The sequence below is a fragment of the Helianthus annuus genome, chromosome 9 (genome assembly GCF_002127325.2).
Source record: "Helianthus annuus cultivar XRQ/B chromosome 9, HanXRQr2.0-SUNRISE, whole genome shotgun sequence".
NCBI classification, from domain to species: domain Eukaryota; kingdom Viridiplantae; phylum Streptophyta; class Magnoliopsida; order Asterales; family Asteraceae; genus Helianthus; species Helianthus annuus.
The window spans coordinates 128,530,335-128,555,428 of NC_035441.2; the positions used below are offsets into that span (position 1 = coordinate 128,530,335).

General features: G+C 39.7%; 1 protein-coding gene across 1 annotated transcript; it reads left to right on the forward strand.

Moving 5' to 3' along the window:
• Positions 1 to 247: 247 nt before the first annotated feature.
• On the forward strand, positions 248 to 5,578 carry LOC110898811 (BTB/POZ domain and ankyrin repeat-containing protein NPR1). The gene is made up of 4 exons (XM_022145655.2): positions 248 to 1,597; positions 3,577 to 4,330; positions 4,436 to 4,633; positions 5,046 to 5,578. The coding sequence occupies exons 1-4, from the start codon at positions 1,037 to 1,039 to the stop codon at positions 5,306 to 5,308; spliced, it is 1,776 nt and encodes a 591-aa protein (XP_022001347.2). The 5' UTR covers positions 248 to 1,036; the 3' UTR covers positions 5,309 to 5,578.
• Positions 5,579 to 25,094: the final 19,516 nt, after the last annotated feature.

The window sequence follows — 25,094 nt, forward strand, 5'->3', positions numbered from 1 at the left end:
ACCGTATAGTCTACCAGGAGGTCCTTGCTAACAAATTTACAATTTTAAGCTTTTGGAGAAGTTTAACCGGTTAGATCTTGGCATCTTGCAAGTTTCAATATTACAAGGACCACTTTTGCAACTCATATAAAGATTGTACTGCTTAATATTTAATCCAATTATTATATAAGCAAGGGAGTGACGTCATATGCTGCGTATGCTAAACGCGGCAAGCCACCCTGACATCATCATCCTCGTCACCTCAACTGCTTCACCACAATCCGAATCTTTTAACAAGCAGACAAACAATTGGTCAAATTACGATAAAACCCCTCTCTCTTTTTGCTACCAAGAACCTTCCTACTTTCTTGCACCAAAGTTTCTTTGCAGGTTCTTTGAAGCTTCTTTATCATCATACGTTGGTTTGATATTGTTTTTGATGCATCTTTTCACATGGGTTTTGCTTATTGAGTGATTATCTGTTGTGGGTATTTGATACAAATTGAAAAAAAGATGATTAGATTTGGTATTTAGGGTTTTGGTTATTGAAGATTTTATTAATTAGGGTTTGATTAGGGTTTGATTAAGATTCTTGTATTGGATGGGTTGATTTAGATCCAGCTGTTTGTGGGTTTCAAATTTTTGTTTTGGTATTTGCATATCTCATTCTAATCTATTCAGAGGTTGAGGTTCTTTAGGTTTGACTTTGACTTTGACTTTTGGGTACTTTCTTGTACATGTATAATGTTTGATTTGATCCATTATATGTGTTTTGTAATTGAATCATAGCAAATTTTCTTGCCTGTATATATATGTTTTATTGAGGATTGGGTTCAAGTTTTGACCTTTTTGGGAAAAAAAAAGTCAAACACATATTCTTGTTCATGTAGTTTTGCAAATCAATCATTTCACAAATCTTTCTTTATGTTGGGAATCCATCTCAATCATAAAAAAGTTTCTTTCTTTCTTTGAGTTCTTGTTAGCTATGAAAGTTTATGATTTGTCCTTTTTGTGATAAAGTCAAACCCCTAATCATCCTGGGACTTTGACTAAATCGATGGCGAATTCATCCGAACCGTCATCATCCATAAGCTTCACCTCATCTTCACACATATCTAACGGCGCAACTAGCTACAACATACCCCCACCATCAATCCCCGAGCCACGGTCGAATATTGAAATCATTGGCTTAAATAGACTCAGCACAAACCTAGAGAAGCTCGTATTCGATTCAGGTTCTGAATCTGATTGCAATTACAGCGATGCTGAAGTTGTTGTTGAGGGTATTTCTGTAGGCATTCATCGGTGTATTTTAGCCACTAGAAGTACGTTTTTTAGCGATTTGTTTAAGAAGAACAAAGGTTGTGTAGAGAAGGACAGTAAGCCGAAATATAACATGAGTGATTTGTTGCCGTATGGGAGCGTTGGGTATGATGCGTTTCTCGTGTTTTTAAGCTATGTTTATACTGGGAAACTGAAAGCGTCTCCTCCGGAGGTTTCAACCTGCGTTGATGATGGGTGTCTTCATGATGCTTGTTGGCCTGCTATTAACTTTGCTGTTGAGTTGACTTATGCGTCTTCGGTTTTTCAAGTTCCGGAATTAGTTTCGCTTTTTCAGGTATGTTTGTTTGTTCCTGTGCCTTACATGTGATAGATTTAAAATAAAAAGTATGCATTGATTTATATGATATAACTATTAAATGATGTATAAGATTGTTTACAGTTGAAGACTTGTAGTTATTGTTTGAGGGGGGGGGGGGGGGGGTCTGGTTGGATTCCAATATCTCGTATGTTGTAATAAAACAATTTAAGAGTGTGTAAAAACTCAGCTATATAATTAGTAACCTTAAGACATTTGATGACCAATTTGTGACTGGATTTTGCAAAAAATTACCCGTTTGACCATTTTAAAGTTCAATCTGCTCACTTTGTTTTATTTTTATACCTCTTACTAGTTCAGTAGTTCCTTCATCGGACTTTGAATGTCAAACTTGTATTTTCTCCAAAGATTTTTCTTTTGCGATCATGATATCTATATGTAGAGGCCGGTTAACGTACAAGACCACCTTATCGTGCGACGATACACGACCATCACATAACGTGCGTAATTCTGAAAATAACGTGCATAATTATGGTTAACCCAACCCATGCGTAATTATGCAAATAACGTGTGTAATTATGTATTATAACATGCATAATTATGCAATAACGTGTGAAAATATGCATAGTTAATTACTATTACGCCACCACGTTTAAGTGAAGGTGATGCAGTTTCGCGTGCGATCAAATGGCTCAAGAAACTATTGATAATCAAAGACGATAAAACGAACCAAAGGGTTCAAGAACAAAGTTCTTATCATTAAAAATCAATCAAAAAACTAACTAAACAATAAAACCATAGCTCCTAATTTATAAGGAATGAAAAGAGATATACTAGGAAATTTAAATCCCCACAAAATAGGAAACTAAATAAAAAAGATAAAAATTCAAATAATTAAAGATTAAAATGGTTTGGGTTCGTATCCATATGCTCCTGCATCAGAAGGCTTAGATTGAGATCAGATGTGTGGTTGAGATGCTCGCGTACACATCGTACGATAAAGTGGTCTTGTATTTTAAACTTTCTCTTTATGGGTTTTGGATATTAGAGTTTTTTTTACTTTTCTTATAGAACGGATAGTCACCTAAATAATGGTCTGTCTGTGTCATATTATATCTCAAACGGGTTAAGTTGTTTAAATATTATAGAATGGCAAATGAAAACAAGTCAAGGGACTCAAGTGTGTCGAAAGGGGTCAAAAGTTCGCCAAGTGTATTGAAATGCTTACAACCTCATTAGAACACTTTATTCAAAAGTTCACAACTTCACATTAATTTTATTATATAGTATCTGTAATTAAGTGTGTTACATGCGTCTTGTTCATGGGTTGGTGGGACGAACCCGACACGAACCCGGATATCGAGTCAGACATGTGAACCCAAACACGACACGGATATTCATGGGTTGACACAAACACGGCCTGTTTAACCTGATGTGTTTTATCTTTTGCATATTAAAACTCTTAAGATTACAAATCTGCGAAAAAAATACAAATGTATATAAAACATTTATGTTTAAGTTATACAAGTTGATGTTAATTTGTCTTTTACTTTTTAAAGTTTTGCATAAAGTACCAAACATTTTAAGTTAAGACATAAAAACACACTTTTAACGAAGACTAAAAATTAGACGGGCTAACCTGCGAACCCGCCAGGTCAACCCGAACCACAGGTTTAGCTAAACGTCTTCGCGGTTTGTCGTGAAACTAACTTGAAACTGTTTAGACTAAACCAAAACTCACGAAATCCTTGTAGGTTTGTGTCTTGTTTTGCAAAAGTTTCGCATCACACCCGCGGTCAGGGGTACCGTGCATTTACCCTATTTTTTTAAATAGACAAAAAAATTTGGTTGGTCAACCCGACCCGCTAATTTTGCCATTTTAGTTTTCTTAACAGCTCTTTTATGTCTTCAGTCAAAGATTTGGTCAATGTTGAAGCAAAAGAGCAACTCAATTGCCAGTTATGATTTAATAATTATTATATGTTCTATTTTTGTAGCGTCGTCTTCTCAACTTTGTGGACAAGGCTCTTGTTGAAGACGTGATCCCGATCCTTGTTGTGGCCTTTCACTGTCAGTTGCAAAACGTCTTATCTCGTTGCATTGACCGAGTAGTTAGGTCAAAGCTCGATACTATTTCCATTGAAAAAGAGCTTCCATTTGAAGTCACCCAAATGATCAAATCCATTGATAACATCATCCAAGAAGATGACGAACATACAGTCGAATCAGAAGTCGTGTTACGTGAAAAGAGAATTAAAAGCATACACAAAGCATTAGACTGTGACGATGTTGAGCTTGTGAAAATGATTTTAGACGAATCCAAAATCACGTTAGATGAAGCCTGCGCTCTTCATTATGCGGTCATGTATTGTAATCAAGAAGTTGCTAAGGAGATTCTTAACTTAAACCGTGCGGATGTTAATCTTAGAAACTCACGAGATTACACCGTGCTTCATGTTGCTGCCATGCGTAAAGAACCATCACTTATTGTTTCGATTCTAAGCAAAGGCGCGTGTGCATCGGATACTACTTTTGATGGACAAAGTGCGGTTAGTATTTGCAGGAGACGAACAAGGCCCAAGGATTATTATGTGAAAACCGAACACGGGCAAGAAACAAATAAAGATCGTATATGCATCGATGTTTTGGAGCGGGAAATAAAGAGGAATCCGATGATAGGCGATGTTTCCGTGTGTTCTTCAGCAGTGGCTGATGATTTGCATATGAATTTACTCTACTTAGAAAACCGAGGTGAGTTTTTTTTTTCAAATGTGCTGATGTGCCGTAAGATTTATTTTGTAATAAATATCCGCATGGCGTTTACGTGTCTGCTTGTATGTCGTATGTGTTTTACAGTGGCATTTGCTCGACTGTTATTTCCGTCAGAAGCGAAACTAGCAATGGAAATTGCGCATGCCCAAACGACTGCACAGTATCCGGGTCTATTGGCATCGAAAGGGTCAAATGGTAACTTAAGGGAGATGGATTTGAACGAGACACCGTTGGTGCAGAACAAAAGATTGCTTTCAAGAATGGAAGCCCTTTCCCGGACAGGTATGCCATCAAATCCTTAGTACTACTTATTTAGAGGTCGCAAAGCGGGCCGGTTTGGTCAAAAGAGGTCATCTTTTTATTGCTTTGAAAATTGAGTAACCCGGACACGACCCGTTTAACCCATGTATCTAAACATGTCAAATGGATTAGCCGGTAGTTGTAAATGTGTTAATCAGATTGGTGGGTTGTAATACGGGTTGGTGAGTCGACCCGTTTAATTAAATGGGTTAAACAAGTCAACCCGTACACAACCAGTTTATCAAACAGGTTAGATATGACAACCCAAAATCTGATTAGCTTCGTGTCCTGTTGGAAATTGTCACCCCTATGAGTAGTGTTTTTAAACCCGGACCGCCCGGCCATTTGTAAAGAGTCTTTAGTAAGAAGTGTTTTTCGCCTTTTGTGGATGCAGTGGAAATGGGTAGGCGATATTTCCCTCATTGTTCAGAGGTTCTGGATAAGTTCATGGAGGACGATCTACAGGATCTTTTTATCCTCGAGAAGGGTACCGAAGAAGAACAAGAAATCAAAAGGACGCGATTTATGGAGCTTAAAGAAGATGTCCAAAGAGCCTTTACCAAGGACAAGGCCGAGCTTCATCGCGGTTTGTCCTCATCAATGTACACCCCCACAGTGAGAAACGGGTCAAAGAGTAAAGCCCGCAAATACTCATGAAACCCCCGTGTTTCTTTGATGATCTTTTAACACGCTTTTACGTGCCTAATATTAGAGGCAAAACATATGTATGAAGAAATAATGGTGGTGCATGATGATGTTTAGGGCTCAGGTTTAGGGTTTATATGTACTAAATTTTGTGATTTGACGCTAAAAATGCTATGTTGTTTTTTTTTTTTTTGGATAATATGGTGTGAAAGCTAACGCCTTTTACTAGTAGCATGTTAATGTTTGTGTTTGAATCATAGTTTTTTATGCATGTTTGTTTTACTTGCACAACAACTAATAAATATAATTTTTCATAATAAACATTTGTACAAGTTAGTGTTATGGGTATGGCTGGTCTGATGATCATCGCGTTTTTTTCCGTCATTGTAGCCATCGCAAAAACAAATATAACAGGTGAACTTATTTTGTTATATTTTTTCTTTGTGAAATGACTTATTTAAAGGTGAACCTATTTTTACCTGAACTCACTTTGGTTGGGACAACGTGAACTCGTTTTGTCCTTACACTCAACCCGATCCGCCCATTTTACCAAACCCTTTTCTTAAAAATGTAAATTTTTGTGACCAACTCGTTCGAGAAAAATATAAATCAAAATAGCACCGGCATAATGACCTAACAAAAATCAGATATCACGAGCAAGAGAAAATATTAATTAAAAATGGGTATTTGGAACTTTTATTCCTTTTCTTTTTTAGTAGACTTTTTAGACCCAACTTGTGATATACAAATTAAGCTAAAGGAATCATTTAGCCCAATTTGTGTTTTGCCTCAAGTAATCATACCTAATTAAGCTAGTGAAAATGGGTGATTGGATGAAGTCATATTCATGTTCCTTTACTTGAAAACCCCAATATATTTAAACCATAAAACCAAACCAAACCAAACCAAAGTTATTACTAATGGTTTTGTTGGGTTTCAGTATTAATAGTTTAGTTTGGTTTACAATAATAAAAACTAGTTACTAACAATTTGTTTCACGGTTTGAGTTAAAACATCACAACCGGATCACTCAATACCCCTCACTGATGTTGATATTGATGTTGGTACTGATACTAATACAAATGGTGAAATAATGAGTTAATCATCAAAGACATGAAGTGCGTTTATTAGATCGTATGGTATTTGAGGTTAAATGTTATAGCAAACTCAACTTCGCTCATGTTTAGTATCGATGTGAGATTGTTACGGCTGTCTAATTGGATTAAATTCTACAATGATTGACCCCAAAATTTGTATAATACTTTGCGACCAATCATTCATTATATTTTTATATAAAGAGCTCAAGGATACCTATAGACGAATCAACATAGAATATGTTAGTTCATATAATGAAAAAACAAAGTTTTAAAGAGTTGATTATAAAACTAATTTTTGTTTTAGTAGATTTTTCAAACCCAACTTGTCATAAAAAATTGAAGCCAAAGGAATCATTCAGCCTTTTGTCTCAACTAATTAATTAATCTCAGTGGATAATCTCATATCCATATTCATTTACTTTTTTTTATCTATTTAGCTTAGCTTTTTTTAAGAGCGAATTTCATTAAAAACACGACGAACTAGCAAGACGTTAGAACCAAACAGAAAACCACAAAACAGAAATTACATGTTAAAATTACACCAATCCTTCCATAATAAATTCCTAAATGGGGACCTATTCTTTATCCATACAAACGCCAACGCCTTGATGTTCTCCTTAATCTTTGGGATGCTCACTAATTTATTCACGAAGATAGCCTCATTTCTTGTTTTCCATATGTTCCATGTCACCGTGAAAACAACCGCTTGAATCGCCTTCTTTCTTTTCCTGCTCACCTTTATATGTTTGCTAACCTCGATCAAATCCTTAACCGATAAAGCATAAATATACGGTATATTGCACCATCTACTTATAAAATCCCACACCATCATCGCAATGTGGCAGGAGGTAAACACATGTTCACATTGTTCCAGCCCTTCCCCACACAACCGACAAGCCTCTTAATCACCATAGATATTCCTTCTAATTAGCGCCGCCATAGTAGGAAGACGCCCTCTATCCGCTTTCCACATAAAAGTATTGTTTTTTTTTTAATTATTCCATCGCCATACATTATCATCCAGTTGTTGAGACGATTTGAACAAGTATTTCATGGACGCCGCCCACCGTATATAACCCGGACTTGTCCTCGACCCCCTTCCACCGATCCAAACTATCATTAGGAACCACCTGTTGCAATTTATTCATTAAGTCTAATAACTCGCTTGTCTCCGTTTGGTTCAGATTTATTCTTTTCCATCTCCACATCCAAGTAACAGAATTGTTTTCTTTTCTAAAGCATTCATTTATCCTCACTATCTTATTATTTTCCAACAAAAATAAATTAGGATAAAGCATCTTTAACGGTTCCGGCACTAGCCATGGGTCCATCCAGATGCGAATTTCCTCCCCATTTCCAATAACCCCTTGAAAAAGATCCCACAGATTCAAATTGTATCTTTACACCTTTTTCTCTAATTTAGCTATCGTCTTTCATGTACCCGCCATACCGCAATCATACGGATGTTGAAACAAACTCTTTTTTTTACATGAGCATATAACCTATCTCCATAAAGCCTTTGGTTCACTTTTGTAACACCACCGCCATTTGACAAGGAGCGCAATATTAGCATCGCGGAGTGGAGTTAAACCCATGCCCTCGGCCTCTTCTGGTCTCGTAATTTTATCCCCCCTCGCCCAATTAACTTTATTTTTGTCACCCGTTCCTCCCAAAAAAATCTTCGCCGCTTAGCTTCTAATTGCTCGATTATCTTACAAGGTGCTTTGAACAGAGAGAAAAAGTAAGTAGGGAGCGTTTCCATAACGACATAACTATATTCCTTCCCCCTTCCGATAAAGTTGATGATTTCCAACCAGAGAGTCTTTTATCAAACACATCCAACACGACTTCCAATGAGCAATCCGATTCATATTTGCTCATGTATTCAACCCAAGGTATGCACATGGTAAAGTACCTGATTGACAACCATTAAGGTTTGCCAAGTTTCCCACCTTCTCACTAGAAACACCAATGCCAAAAAGATTAGATTTGCAATAATTAATTTTTAGGCCCGACACCGCATGAAAACATCTAAGAACCCGGAACATATTTTTCACATTTCCTTCATTCCACTCCCCTACCCTACCAACAACGCATCATCCGCATAAAGAAGATGAGACACCGTTGGCCCACCATATGGGGTTTTAATACCATAAAAATACCTTCCTCAATCGCTTTGTTCAACATACAAGAAAAACCTTCCATCCCAATAAGAAACAATAACAGCGTAATAGGATCTCCTTGTCTTATACCACGTTTAAATTGGAACTCAAACGTTGGAGAGCCGTTTACCAAGACCGACGATCTCGCGGATTTAAGAATAGCCCGTATCCATTTTCTCCATTTAAGTGGGAAGTTCATTTGATCTTGCACCGACTCGAGGAAGGCCCAATTTAAATGACCAAATGCCTTTTCGAAGTCAATTTTGAACATCATGAACTTCGTTTTTTTTCTTCTTAGCCCATGCGATTAACTCATTTATTATAAGTGGACCATCTATGATATTCAACAAACGCCGATTGGTTCTCCGAAATAACCTTATGAATAACCACTTTAAGTCGAGCCGCCAACACCTTTAAGATCACTTTACTTATACACCCCAACAAGTTTATAGGTCGAAAATCCTTAAACCCCAAGGGGTCTTGAACTTTTGGAACCAAGGCTATAAAAGAAGACCGACACATAAGAGGAATTGATTCCGAATCATAAAAACATTGCAATGCATCCACAAAATCATGCCCAATATAATCCCAAAACCTCTTGATAAACCGGAAGTTAAAACCATCCAGTCCTAGGGCTCGGTCACTATCGCAATCCTACACCGCTTTCTTTATTTCTTCTGATGTAAAAACTGACACAAGATCCCTTGCCTCCTGGTTCGTAATGTGTTTTATATTGTGACCCTTTAAACAAGGTCTTATCACTCTTTCTTCCTTGAATCGGCGAGCAAAAAACTTCATCGCCTCATTTTTAATAATCTTTGGATTGTTACACCTTGTACCATTTACCTCTATGCCATGAAGTCTACTTCTAATCTCCTTTCTTTTTAGGGTTATTGGATTTAATCACTCCCAATTATTGGCTATTGGACGCTGCCACCCTCAACTATCACTTTGACTCCCGTCACCCCCAACTTAATACTTAGTGTGTTCTGTCACCACGTCGTTAACTAAGCAGTAACTTTTGATCTTGTTGCTATACTTTTGGGGTGTCCTAAGATCCCTAAAACATTCCTAAGATCCCTATGACACCCCCCAAAAGTATAGTACCAAGATCAAAAGTTAGTGATCAGTTAACGACATGGTGACAGAACACACTAAGTGTTAAGTTAGGGATGACAGACGTCAAAGTGATAGTTGGGGGTGACAACGACAAATAGCCAATAGTTAGGGGTGATAAAATCCAATAACCATTCTTTTTATAATACCATGAAAATATTTAGAATTGTGAGTCTCATTTAACAGGGGGAGGGGAAGGAAAATGAATTAAGAGAGAAAAGGAGGGAAAATATGTGATTTTTTTCGTGTTTCCGAGTTTAATGAAATGTAAAGGAAAAGAGAAGAAATCAAGCATTTTATGTGTTCCCGAGTTAGGAGAAAAAGAAAAGAAAATAACAATTTTACCATTATACCCTTTAAACATAAAACATTTTAATTAGATTGGGGGTAATTTAGTAATTTATAGGATTTTCTCTCCTAATCTCTCCAATTTGGGAGGATGAATATATGGATAAATATCCTTCCTTCCCCCCCCCCCCCACCTTTCCTAATTTATAGGATTTTCTCTCCTAATCTCTCCAATTTGGGAGGATGAATATATGGATAAATTTTCTTCCCCCCCCCCCCCCCTTTTCCTCCCCTCCCCCTGTTAAACGAAACTTGAGAACATGGTTTTTCATATTTTCATCTATTTTCCCTTCCCTCCCCCTGTTAAATGAGACTCGGGAATAGAGATGCCCACTTGCTTCTAGATTTTTTTCTTAAATCCTTTGTTCTCTACGCTTCTAATTCCATGAGATTCGATTTGCACTCCGAATACACCCACATCTCCTCCTCATTTAACTCCTTTTCCTCCCTAGTTTCATCCAAATAAAAAAGCTCTGATGTTAATCTCTCCTTCAAAACACTTTCTTTGCCTTTACTCTCCTTGGCCCAATATTTAACATTTTCTTTGAATACTTTAATTTTTGTGCCACATGAACTAAAGTTGACGCATTTGAAACAAAAGATTCATTCACCTCTTTATATATATATATATATATATATATATATATATATATATATATGGTAAGGTTCATGCGAGAACCACCTTTAGCGAGAACCACGAGAACTAATGTGAACAAAACTTAAAATAGCTAAAAAAAAACCTAACCCCCACTCCAAAAAAACCTAACCCCCCTCCCCCCCAACCCTTCCCAAGCTAAAATGCTAAAAACTAAACCCCCAAAAAATCTAAAAAAAAATAAAAAAAAAATCTAAATTTTTTTTTTAATATTTTTTATGTTAAAATCGCTACTTTTAGTAGCCAATTTTTTTTTTTATTTTTTCAAAAAAAATTAATTTTTTTTTAATTTTTTGTTTTTTTTTGCTACTAAAAGTAGCGATTTTTTTATAAAAAATAGTAATTTTTTTTTGTGTTTTTAGCTATTTTTAGGCATTTTTGGTTGTGTTCACATTGGTTCTCGCGGTTCTCGCAATAAAGGGTGGTTCCTAACGGATCTTTATCCTATATATATATATATATATATATATATATTGGATGTCAATAAAAACTTTTCTTAATAGAAATACCAACTTTGAAATGAATAGAAACATCTGTTACTGTATGTCCCAAATCCTGAATCTATATTAATAGTGACCGAATACAAACCCAAACACCTATTCATTAGGTGTTTGAATGTGAAAGTAAGAACTAAGATGAAAACTGAATAATAGAAACACAAATCCATTGATGATAAAATTCCCAAATGATAATAACAATATCATGATCCTAGAATTACACCTTTGAGCTCCCGATTACACAAAAAGACCATGAAATAAACACTTTCAGACGGTTTGAAAGTGTTTGGATCACTTGTATATAGGTATCCAAAGTGTGTGCACCGGGGACTTTGACGTGATATTTCCTTGCCTTAGTCTTGGAAAAGGAGGGCTCACCAATTTGAGAGGGTATGATCATCCATGCCAATAAGTGCGATTCTATATTATTATTTTCTTGCCAAGTCTCTTTACTTATGTTAGTTATGTCGTAACTGAGAGGGTATGATCATCCATGCCAATAAGTGTGGTTCTATATTATTATTTTCTTGCTAAGTCTCTTTACTTATGTCGTAACACTTACAACACGAGTACAACGTATAAATTAACATATTCAAATCATATAAGTAAGTAGTACATCACATGTCATGCAACTTCTGTGTTCAGATCTTATGTTTTGGACACATATAAACCAACACAATGTAAATACTGTATGTTAATATTAAGAATTACGTGCAAGATTATTGTATAATGGGCTTAACATATTAAACGTGAGAAGTGAAATTTTGAATTTTTCCTCATCTTGTCAAGTATGTATTTTAGTCTTAGAATAAAAAAACGTGTATTTACACTAGTAAACTAAATACACGAATTATTTTATTTTATCTATTATTATTATTATTATTATTATTATTATTATTATTATTATTATTATTATTATTATTATTATTATTATTAAACAACCATACTCAGTAAATCTCACCAATAGCAAAACTACTTATAGGGTCTGGGGAGGGTGGGATGTACCCACCAATAGCAAAGCTACTTATAGGGTCTGGGGAGGGTGGGATGTAGACAGACCTTGCCTCTATCCCTAGGGATAGAGAGGCTGCTTCCAGAAGAGACCCCCGGCTCAAAGACGAACAACATACCAACACATCAAGTCAGAATATAGACAAACAGAATATAGACAAATAGAATATATTATTATTATTATTATTATATATATATTTTTTTTTTTTACCATTTTTCAACTATACATCATTGCTTAAGTAGATCAAAAAAAATTCAAAAAGTCAACTAAACATCATTGCTTAAGTAGATTGAAAAAAAAAATTCAATAAATAAATAAAAAAAACTTCCTTTCACTTCTTAATGTTAAACCCATTTGTATTTGATATTTAGCTTAAGAATTATAAAACTAATATGATGTATGTTTAAGTAATGGATGCACACTAGATTTAGTCATATGATACTAATATGGTATAATGCACACATATGTTCGATTTATGTGTAAAACACACAACATATATAACGTTACTAATAGTATATGATCATATGGTCACACATTGAACAAGACATCTACTAGTTACATGTTTCGAATGTGATTTAAACATCACCAACCCATATGCCATTATATCTATTGTAATTTGTATGAAAAATATATGTTAGATAACTTATATCCCAAATAATCGATATGAGACACGTGTCGATATCTTTTGGGTATATCACATTTTTTTTAGGTTTTCTGTTTCAGTTGCTATACCAGGTTACCAGATGCTGATACCGTAACCAACCAAATCGAACCAATACCGACCAAATTTCCGCTGCAAGGTGCGGTGAATTCCACCTGTTAGCTTCAAAATGTGTAAAAATTACATTGGCTAACATAAATAGCATTTAAAAAGTTAGAATTGCAAGATTAAACAACTAGGAGAGGGGAGGGCTCTCTCCCTTACTTTCAATTCTTGAACTGAGCGGGTTTTACCTCATTGCACTCTCGTGCCTTAGGGCGAGTGTTCGCAGGCTTGGCCCTAGATGAGGGTTTTCCTTGGTTTGGAGACGAGTGTATCCCGATGTAGTGAATTTCGCCAGTAACCCATTTGAAGGATTCGTTGGCCGTTAAAAAAAGCGTTGTATACCATTTATTTAAGATTGCAAGCTATCCTTTAGTAGATAACATATTGAAAGAAACGAAGCAATATTCTTGTTTGGAAAGTACAAAATAAAAGATTTTCAAATATTTTTGTACGTGCTTGAATATTCTTAGGTAGTAAGGTCTTGCCTTGGTGCTTGTTGGCGTCACTAGAACACTTAGAAGCTCTCTTTTTGTAGAAGCTCTTGTATGCATATTGAACCATTATACTCGTTTATACTTGCAATTACAAATAGTAAGAATAAGGAGTCTTCTTGTTTTCTTACACTCTTGATTCTTGGGATGGAGGCTACAACCACTTGAATTCAAGTTTTGTTTGATGTGAATCTCATGAATTATTTTCTAAGAGTACAAGTGAAGGGTTCAATCATATTTTTAAAGGTTGCGATCGAGTTTTTGCCTAAAAAATACACTATTTTTTTTTTCAAGTGGTGCGCTCACCCACCCAACCATTATGGATCAGCACATGGGTGTGAGAGCATTCACATCCAATCCACTAAAAATATACATACATTCCACTAAAAAACAACTCCTATATCAATATATTTCCACTAAAAACAAATACTTTTTCTCTCTCATTTTCAATATATATTACATTTTCTCGCTCCTCTACTCACAACCACTTTCAAAATATACTAAAAAATTATACAGGGTGAACAGTGTCCCCCCAAATATACAGATGAACAGTAACATTTTCTCTCTCCTCCACTCACAACCACTTAAACCACTTTTTATAATTTAAAAACCCATCTCTCAAGATTTGGTGGATAGAATGTGAATGCTCTGATACATGTAACCAAACTCATGTAAGAACACACTTCAAAGGTTATTTATCTTGGAACACTTTATGGTTGTTTTTCTTCGATTTCTTAAACAACATGCACCCGGATCATTAGTGGAGGATTTTGAAAGAGTTTTGTACATGTTGGCTTCCACTGAAAATAATTTTTTGAACCTGTATGCGAAATAATTCTTTAAACCTATATCCAAATCTGAACATCATGCATGTAAAAAGTTGATATGTACTATTATCGAAACTTTGTGAATTATAAACAAGGATTAGGATCAAATACAAAGGATCCTAATTGTAAGAAGTGTAAGAAGGATTTATAGAGTGACAAGTGTCTCATAACCTAAAAAAATCCACTACACAAAAAAACCCCACTACAAAAAAAAAAAAAAAAAAACCTTAAACATCCACCACCACCAAAAACCTAACAACCCCCCCCCCCATCACCCACCCTAAAAAAAAATTTTTTTTTTTTTGCCGAGGGGGTGGGGGTTTAGGTTTTTGGGTGGGAGTGGGTGTTCAGTTTTTTTAGGTTTTTGGGGGGTGGGGGGGGGTTAGGTTTTTGGGTGGTGGTGGGGTGGGGTGGGGGTGGGTGTTTAGGTTTTTGGTGGTGATGTAGTGGGTTTAGTTTTAGGTTATGGGACACTTGTCACTCTATAAATCTTTCTTACACTTCTTATAATTAGAAGCCTTTGTAGAATAACTTGGGGTGGAGATACAATAAGAAGTTTATTTGGCTAGGAAGGATAGGAAGTGATCTTGACCATCTATTAAGTTAATCAAAGGCTAAGATTAAATCAGGGAAATTGAAAGGAAGAAAAGAGGCGCGTGAGTTTGTTCAAGGGCATTCTAGTCAATCAAAGCCAATAGTTTCTTTCTCCTCCAATTCCCCCCATTTTTTAAACGTTAATAACTCTTTCATACGACATTATTTTTTTATAAAAATTGCACCAAAAAAACGAGCGTTTTTTTATCTTTAAAACGAGTATACTATTGCTATATTTAAAAAAAAATTTAAAACCCAGTTGCGTAAAACGCAATAAAAAAAAACCACCAATTACGTAAAACGCAATGAAAAAAAAAGCTAAAAAATGACATTTTTCTAAAACGCAATGCACCAAAAACACAAAGAAATGACTTATTTGTAAAACGCAATGGCCATAAAACACACAGAAATGTCTTATTTGTAAAACGCAATGGCCAGAAAACACATAAAAATGTGTTTTACCTAAAACGAAATGCACCAAAAACACAAATAAATGACTTATTTGTAAAACGCAATGGCCAGAATACACTTAAAATGTCTGTTTCCTAAAACGCAATTGACTGAAAACACATAAAAAAGTGTTTTACCTAAAACGCAATGCACCAAAAACACAAAGAAATGTCTTATATGTAAAACGCAATGGCCAGAAAACACTTAAAAATGACTCATTCTAAAACGCAATGAACTGAAAACACCTAAAAAATGTGTTTTACCTAAAACGCAATGACTAAAAACACTTAAAAATGTGTTTTTTTCTAAAACGCAATAGCCAGAAACCACATAAAACTCTCTTATTTCTAAAACGCAATGGACACATAAAACTGTCTGTCACTGTGAACTGTCTGAATTGTCTACGAATTACTGTCTTCGAAATGAGCCAACCCCAGCCAGGGGCTCTGCCCCTTGGACCCCGCCAGGGGCTGCCGCCCCGGGGACCCCGCTACCGGGGGCTGCCGCCCCGGACCCCCGCAAAGATCGTAAAACGTAATGACTAAATCAAAAACCCAGATCATGAAAATGAAATTAAAGAATTTCTTATATGGATTGAAGCCGATTTCTTCATCAATTAACGAAATTTGAAAGATAGAAACACTTATCAACGCTCGAATCGAACGAATCGAGTGATTATCTCCAAAATCACCGGAAAAAACGAGATTTTTTATGAAATTAAACTGGGTTGTCTTCAAAAAAAGCTGAAGAACACGTTGATCGGGTTCTGAATCATTGATTGGTGATGAAAATCGCACTATAATGTAGTGATTATTGAGATAGAAAGTGAAGAAATAGTTGAAGATGGTAGGTTTTGAAAATGGTGGGTTTTTTAATTTACTGGGTTTTGAAAAAGGAAGAAGGAGGAGTTGGATTGACTAAAATACCATTTCTCTTTATTTTAAAATTTGCCACATGTCATAATCCTAGGGCTTCCTATCCTTCCTATCAAAAATTAACTTCCTATTTGATCTTTTCCCGAATAACTTGACCCTTATAAATAAATTTTTATTAGCAACTTATGAGTGATGAGGTACTCGGGTGGACCTAAGTACGTGACACAATGAAAAACATTTATACCTATTTTTAATTCAAAATTCGAGTGATGTTATATTTTTTCTGGATGATTACACGTATAAGAAATTTATACCTATTTTTTATACAAAATTCGTGTGATTTCATATTTTTACAGACGATTACACCTATAAGAAAGTTGGCTATCACAACAATTTAACACAAACAAAATCCCTGGTTGAAGAATTTATGATTTCCACTGTGTAATAAAACTGAAGGATTTCTTATGATGCTAAGGGGGCGGTGAGTTTTATTCCGTGATAGGACAAAGTTCCACGCGTGATATTGTATTTTTTCCACCGTCACAACAAAGTTCCACGCGTGATATTTTCCACGAATTCAAGTTTCGTTGTTTTCTTCACGCGTGATGTTCTTTTTTTGTGAGGGTAATTGTTGGTTGGGGGGAAATTGTTGGGTGTGGTGGTGAGTGATGACCATTGCCACAAAAAAAAGGTTGTGAGTGATGGAAAAATAGTTGATGATGACATGACGGAACTTGATTGGGTACTTGTGAGTGATAGAATTCTATCACTAGTGACCACCCCCTCCCCTAATAATGGTTATAATAAAATAGAGACATTGAAACGCATGATGTTCCAAACTGATAACAGCTTATTAAATAAGCAAATGTTAAGAAAGGTATTAACAAGTATCAAATAAATAAAGAATTATGAACGCAATTGCAGGATATCAATTTTTTTTAAACGGTTACTTTCATTTAAAAATAGCCAGCTAGCAAGACACTAGAGCCAAAATAGACGACAGGTATTGGGTTCAAGTTCTATAGACGATAGGAACAAAAGAAATTTGTCGTTCAAAAAAAAAGACATACAACCATTACAAAGAGAAATTAATTACACGGGATCTATTTTTTATCCATAAATAGTCAAGAGATTTGATATCTTCTATCACCTTAGCGATTTTAGCAGGAAATCAATTAAATAACAAAACAAATAACATACTCCAACTGATGAAACAATGGTTAACCGGGCAGGGTTAACACACTGGTCTCGTCAAGAAGGGTTAATCCCTTCCTCTCTGAGATCGCTGGCTGGGTCACCGGTGGATGATCTCCTGCACAAGGAAACAAGCCGTGACTCGTAACAAGGAGGATGGGGTGGGGGGTGCTCCTTGTTACCACTCTCCGGCGTGAGAATCAGTGGTTTGCTTGGGAAGCAAAGCAAGATTATAGTAGTAGTTAGAGAGTTGTGAAGAGATACCTCAAACCTGGTTTGGGGTCGGTATTTATAGCCGAGGAGTGAAGGAGGAGATTGATGGATGGGCTGACGACGAGCTGCACCGTTGCAGGTGTGTCAGTCTCGCCGGCCGTGGGGGTTACGCCACGTCAGCCCATTGCTTTAATAGCTCTGACAGGGGACTGTCGCCGGCGCCACTTGCCTCGTGGTGTCAGCCACTTGCCTGGCGTGTCAGTCCACTTGCTGGATATGCAGGGTGCGGTGCGAGCCGCATCGCTGCATGCGGTAACATCTGAAGTTACCGCGTCTCTTACTTGTGATCAAGAAATACGCGAGATGCGGTGTTGGCCGCATCATCGTATGTGGAGACTATTTGCTCGCTTCCCTTGTCGTGACGAAAATGGCCATATGATGCGGTGCCAGCCGCATCGATATGTTCATCTTCTTTCGTACTTGGGTCAAGCTATTCATCTTCAAACCGAATGGGTTCGAAGGATGTGACCGCATGGGTGCGGTTTGCTTACTGGTAGGGGTTTGTTTGATGCGGGTAATGGTCGTTTTGGGACCATACCCCTTCAAGTCCCCCCAGTCTAGTGTTGCTCCCTTGTGCAAGTTGCACGTGGGAGGAGTACTGGACTTATGGTGTAGGAAGGTAGTGTGGCAGTCTGGAGAAAATTTTAGGCCAGATCAACCTGGTGATCTGGTAAAAAATCCGGCTATGCCTCTTCCGTACCGGTGAAAGGGTTTCGCTTGATGCGAAATTCTCAGCCGTTGCATGTCATCAGGTGGGTTGCCACCTGTTGTTGTGTTGAAGGCCTGTTAGGGACCTTCATAGTAATGCTGCACAAACTTCGAACCAACCTCTTGGATGGTGGTTCGAAGGTTTGCGCATGTTTCGAACCTCTTGGAGGTGGTTTCTTCTTCGAACCATTTGCCAGAATGGTGCACGAAGAAGAAAAGAAAAACTTGTAAACCAACCTTTGCGGTCAGGTTTGAAGGTTTTGGATGTTGTGTTAGAACTTTGCTCAAGTTCTATGTTCAGCATCCTATGATGAGATGACCATCCCTTTTTTGTTGGGTGTTCGTGTTCATCTTGATAGCTCTCAAGTAACCGTACGTTCTTTGCGGTTACTTCGTTGCGTCATTGTTGGCCGTGTTTGGTCGAACAATGTGGATCTAGACTATGGGTAAATAAACATGGTCATAGGCAAGGGGATGCCCATCGTTGTTTATTCCATGCGATCCATTGGTAGGTAAACAAAGTCCTAAGCAGACTTGTTACCGCGGTCCGTTGGCAGGTAAACAAAGTCATAGGCAGACTTGTTACCGCTGTTCGGACACTTGCTGCTTGATAAGTGCTTGTTTAGAGCACGTATCTGCGTTCTTTCTGGAGCCACTTACCTTCACGCTCCAATACCGAGTTTATAACGAGGTAGCCTCGTTCGGTGATGTGGAGTGAGTTTTGCTCTTCCGTAGCAACCACTCTGCGGAAGCTATGGTTATGTCTGTAGCTCTTTATGGGTGTCTGCGATGTTGCAGTCCCATATTCGCTCAAAGTGTGCTTGTTGCACGGATGTAACTCTTGAAGGTTCAGGAGTCAGGGCTGCTGATGTGCGGGCGCGTAGATTTCGTTCCTTCTTTCTTCTGAAGAAGTTGTTCATGCACCCTCTGTGGTTGTGAACCGGACAGGAGGGATTTGAAGCTTGAAGAAAAGGAAGGCGATGCGCTTTGCCTGTTCCTGAGATGCGGTTCAGTCCAAAGAACAACACTGGTTCTGAGCATCTGACACATCTGAATGGGTTCATGTGTGTCACTTCCGCATATTTCACGTGTGCTCGTGAGTGATGCGGAAAAGGTAATATATCCCTTTATAGCATAGATAGATATATTTCTACCTATTTTTTAGGGTATATAAAAAACGACATGCGGTATGGGTTATGGTGCGGTAAACCAGAAAAACCGCATGCCGCTTATGTTTTTTGGATAATGTTGTCGCTTTTTCTTGCCTACGTGGCTTGATCGCACGTGTGAGTTGGTAGAAGTTGGTGAGACGTTTCTGCATGTGCTGAAATGAAAGGACATTTGCACTGCCCGAGGCATTAAATGCACTGTAGCAGGGAGTGTAAACGTCTTCTTTGTCAGGCGCGTGGGCGGCCACGCGCGCGTGATAACCGTCAGCTAAAACGGCGCTCGACACGTGTTGTTGCAAGATACGCTCTTTTTGAACGTGATGATTTGCTTTCTCCCTCCGCATTAATTGCGATGGGTATATAAGGGGATAACCGTTTGTGGTTTCCTCTCACTTTGTCGAAAGTTCAAAAAATTTGCCGTTTGAGAGAAAGTTGTCATCTGTCTTCTCCGACGATTTTTTCTGAATTTCTGGTGAGGTTTCTAGTGTTTCTGTTCACCATCTTCTGTTTCTTTGATATTTTTGATGGCTGAACCATCGAATCCACACAATGTGGAGGGTGAAAACCCTGAACAGCCGATAGTGGCTGAGGAAGAAGAAGAAGATGATGACGTTGATGTTCCCGGTGGTGGGTTACCGGTGTTGAAGTGGACAAAAGGTAGTTTTAAAACCCTGATGGCCACTGTTCAGATGGCCAAAGACTGGAATGCTACTTACCCACAAGTGGGGGACACCGGTGCCGATGCTCCGGCCGGTTTTATAACCTTGTGGGCGGATTTTTTCACCCACGGTAACCTTAGGTTGCCGGTGACGGTGTTTGTGGCGGAGGTATTGGAGTATTATCACCTCCATATCTCCCAGCTTAGTCCTTTCGGAATGTTCCGAATTCGGAATTTTGAGTACACATTCCGTGCCCATGGCCTGCCCATTTCAGTGGAGAATTTCCGGCGTTTCTACCAGTTGACGGTGAACACCGGTTTTTTCTCGTTCACTCAAAGGCATGGGAGTCTGAAGTTGATGACACCCCCTAAGGGTGTGACAGGCTGGAAGAAGAGGTTCTTCTACGTGAAAGCCTGTGCGGTCTATGCTAACATGTCTTTCAGGAACGTCGATGTTGGAGTTTCCGATGAAGATATTCCTGTTGCTTCCGCAAAGACCGCGGACTGGTTCTCTAGGCTGCGGCCTATTGAACTCAAGAAGTTGGATAATGACCAACTATGGATATTGCGGATGATGCTCTCGAGACCGGATAGGAAGGAAAGACCCGTGTTGCGGGAACAGGGTGGTGGTAAGTTCGTTACCCTTTGTTATTTTCCTTATTGCCTAAGCCTTTGTGATAACCTGCATGCATGTATCAGCGGATGCGGTTGGCTTGTGGAGGATGTTTGAGCCTGATTTCAAGGGCCAGGTTGAACTGATCGCGGTTGAGCTGAAGAAAGGTTTCAACCTTGAAATTCTGAAGAACTTCCGCGTACCATCAAAAGCGGTGCTGGAAGCCCCGGTTCCGGGAGACGCAAGAGGTACGTCTTACGTGGCATTAGTTTTTTCAGTTTATCTTTTTGACTGGTTCTGTTGATTGTGTGAATCCAGGTGTCCTTGCGGATTTGGGGAAGTTTGAGAAACGCGTCCCCAAAAAGACTGTGGAGAAGAAAACGGTAAAAAAGACCGTGCGGGGTCGTGGTAAGGGGAGTGTTGAAGGCTCAGCTGCCCCTTCTTCCGTTTTCGAAGCCGCAGGTACCTATCAATCTTGTTCTCGGGGATATACCGATTACGTCGTAGTATCTGACACCCTTGAGGGTTTGGGTGTTATAGGTAGTGGTGCGGCCGCGGGTGGAACTGCTGTGGTTCCCCCCGTTGTTGGAGAGAAAAGGGGGCCAGAGCAGAAAGCTGCTGGTGGTGGTGAAACCAAACGTCGGAGGCTAGTAACCAAAAGGTCTGCTCCGGCGCAGAAAAAACCTGCAGTTGCTGCTGGTAAGTATATCCCTTTTCTTTGTTTTGTATGTACCATGGGTGGGAAATACTCATTGAATACTTTTTGTATTGCAGAATCCCGAGATGCGGGGTATTCTTTTTTTGACATTCCTGCGTCTCCTCCGCACACCGCTGCCGCGGGTGCGGGTGTATTGAAGGAGAAGGTCGCGCCTAAGGAGCCTGCGGCCCCTTTGGCTGGGCCAGTTCGTGATCCCCTTTTGGAGAAGACGGTGGAGGCGACTGCTGACCGGATTTTTGACACTGTGGACTCCTCGGACAATCTGATCTCTCCTGACGAGGGTGACGGATTGAACTTGAGGTTTTCAGATGCCGGTAAGCAGAAGTCTGATGCTGAGGTGCGGCAGCAGGATGCTGAGCCGCAGAAGTCTCCTGCTGGGGAGAAAGGTAGTGGTTCGTCTGCTGGTGATGCGGGTCACGACGGGCCTCCAATTCAGCCTGGGGAGTCTGAGTTGGAGTATTACTACCGCACATATTCCCTGGGTCGCAGTATGGTGTATCACCGACCTCCCTGGACTGTTATGCAGGGGGATGATATCTCAAATGACCCTGCGGCCTGCAAGGAGATTCTGGGTGGTCTGGGCACCCCTTTTGAAGTTGAGCGTGCCCGTGCCGCACCCCGAGAGCTGCGTGTAAACCAGCTCTCGACCATGTTGGTAGGGACTTCCATTGTGGCTAATGCCATTTTGGAAGATTATAAGGTGCTGGGCCGCCGCGAGGAAGATGCTGCTCGCATGCGGGCAGAAGCGGAAAAACTGGTCCAGGCTGCCCGTGCGGGTGCGGAGCAGCTCGAGAAGGATAAAGCTGCTTTTGAGAAGCAGAAGCAGACTTCGGAATGGGCTGCCGCTGCCCAGCTAAAACAGGTGCGTACCCTTGCTAAACTTCTTGCTGATGAGCGCAAAAGTTGGAATGAAAAAATGTCCAATGAGCGCAAGAAGTGGAATGCATCATGGGCTAAGCAGAATGACATTCTGTTTCATGCTCGGCAGGAGCTGACAAACGCCAAGGCAGCGAATGCTACCTTGAGTCAAGAGAAGGCTGCGGCTGAGGCCATTTCTGTGAAGGCGCTGCAGGCGAAGGCCGACGCCTTGAAGGCCCTTGAAGAGGCCAAAGAAGCCGGGGCTCGTGCCTCAAAGGCCCTTGAAGAGGCCGCGGAGAAAGAGAGCCGTTCTTCCAAGGCTCTGGAAGAGCTGAATGCGGAGCGCATTCGTTTGGATAAGGTTGTTTCCAGCCTTCAGGTATGTTTCGTTGCCTCTGTTTTATATTTCCTTTATTGTTTTGAAAATATTTACCGAGTAAACTGTTTGCTGTTCTTGTAACAGGCTGAGGTGCAGGCGCGGGAGGTCGCGGTTACGGACCTTACTGCCCGCGTGTCTGCTGCGGAGCAGCGGGCCGACGCTGCTGCTGAGGCCAAGGATGCCTTGGTGTCCTCTTTTAACCAACTGGAAGCTGACCGTGAGTGGTTGCGGACTCACGGCATCGCGCGTGTAAGTATCCCTTGCCTTTACATTGGCGTGGATTAGTATTGCAAGACTTATGATTCTTTTATTGCAGATTGTCGAGGCTATCATGAACGCCCCTGAGACCTCATCAGGTTTGGACCTGGTTAAGGAACGTGCGCGTGATGCTGGCTTCAAGGCTGGTTTTAACCGCTGCATTGGGCACATCAATGTACTATCCGCAGGCGGTTATACCGATCAGGCATCCGGGTTCCGTGATGTGGATACCGAGGGTCGTCTGAAAGCGGCCGTAGCCTCCTTTTATGACACGCCCCTTGCCTGTGTAGGGGAGCTGGACGAGTGTTTGGAGGTTGCGGACTATGTTGACCGCTTGCGGATGCTTTATCCTGATGTGGAAGAGGAAGAACCCGCTGGTGGTGCCGGAGAAGATGCGGGGACCAGCGGTACAAAATAGGGTTTAGGTTGGCGAGTGTGCCTCCTTTTTGTATTCCTCTTGTATAGAATAGGAACTTTATGTAAATTCAGTAAGCATCATGTGGATACTTGAATTTTTTGAATATAAAGTTTCTTTGTTCAGTTTGTACAAGTGTTTTTAATTCTTGCATGTCTGAACGTGTGTATACGTAACTTTACCCATTTATGAACGGGGTCAAGTATGCTCCATACTTCTGATGTATGTGTATGCATCAATTCTGTTAATTACCGTGTGAGGGTTTTAGAATTGCTTTAAGCTTTGTAAAAGCTTATATTATCGGAACTCTACCCATTTGTGAATGGGGTCGAGTGTACTCCATACTTTTGTCGTATGAGTCCGCGTCAATTCCATTGTTTGCCTTTTTGGGGCTCAGGAATTGTGTTTAACAAAAACTTGTGTATCCGGCCGGATAAAACATGCAAGTCTGTTTGTCTTTTGCTGGCCTATTACAATATTTGTGTGTGGTTACCACTTTGTATGGGTATCATGAATGAAGATTTTGCCAATCTGTTTTTGGGATACCGCAAAGTGGAACACGCATTTGTAATAGTAATAACAAACAATAATGTAGAAAATTGCTTATTTATTTATTTGCAAATGGCCTGCGGCCAAATAGGTTACATAGAGAGTGTAGGAACATAGCTTACATATAGCAGCGTCTAAGCTGTTGTGCGTTCCATGTTCTGGCGATAGGTTCGCCCTCTAGTGTTTGTAACCTGTATGCGCCCTTCCCTAAGACCTCGCTGATGAGGTAGGGTCCTTCCCACTTGGGGGCAAGTTTTCCTGGGCGCTCGGCGTTAGATGCCTCGTTGTCACGTAGGACGTAGTCCCCTGGAGTGAAAGTACAAACGCGGACTCGCGCGTTGTAATACTTTTCCAGTTTGGATTTGTATTTGGCCTCGTTGATGGCGGCGTTCTCGCGCCTTTCTTCTAGGAGGTCCAAATCGATCCTACGTTCCCTGTTGTTGTCTAGCTTTTCGATAGTCAACATTCTAGGAGATGGGAGGCCCATTTCCGCGGGTATCACCGCTTCAGACCCGTAGACGAGGCTGAAAGGTGTTTCCCCATTGCTTGTTTTTGGGCTAGTGCGGTGAGCCCATAAGATGCTTGGGAGTTCATCGACCCAGCCACGCCTGGCTGTTCCCAATCGTGCTTTGATTCCGTCGACTAGGCCTTTATTTATACTCTCGACTTGGCCGTTCCCTTGCGGGTGTGCGACTGACGAGAATATGTGTTTGATGTTCAGCTCTTCTAGCCATTTTTGGAATTCGTCGGCAGCGAAGTTGGTGCCGTTGTCGGTAACAATGTACATTGGTAAACCGAAACGGCAGATGATGTGCTCCCAAATGAACTTTCTTGTTATCATAGCAGTGGTGGAAGCGAGTGGTTTCGCCTCTACCCATTTTGTGAAGTAATCAACCGCCACTATGATAAATTTAACTGCACCTGGTGCGTCCGGGAATGGTCCCACTACGTCGATCGCCCATTTTTGAAAAGGCCATGCAGTAGTGACGGGGACCAGATTGTTTTTTGGCCGCAAAGTTTTTGGTGCATGGCGCTGGCAGTCCATGCATTTGCGTAATTCTTTGACGGCGTCCAGGTGCATGCCGGGCCAGTAATACCCGGCATTCATGATTTTTG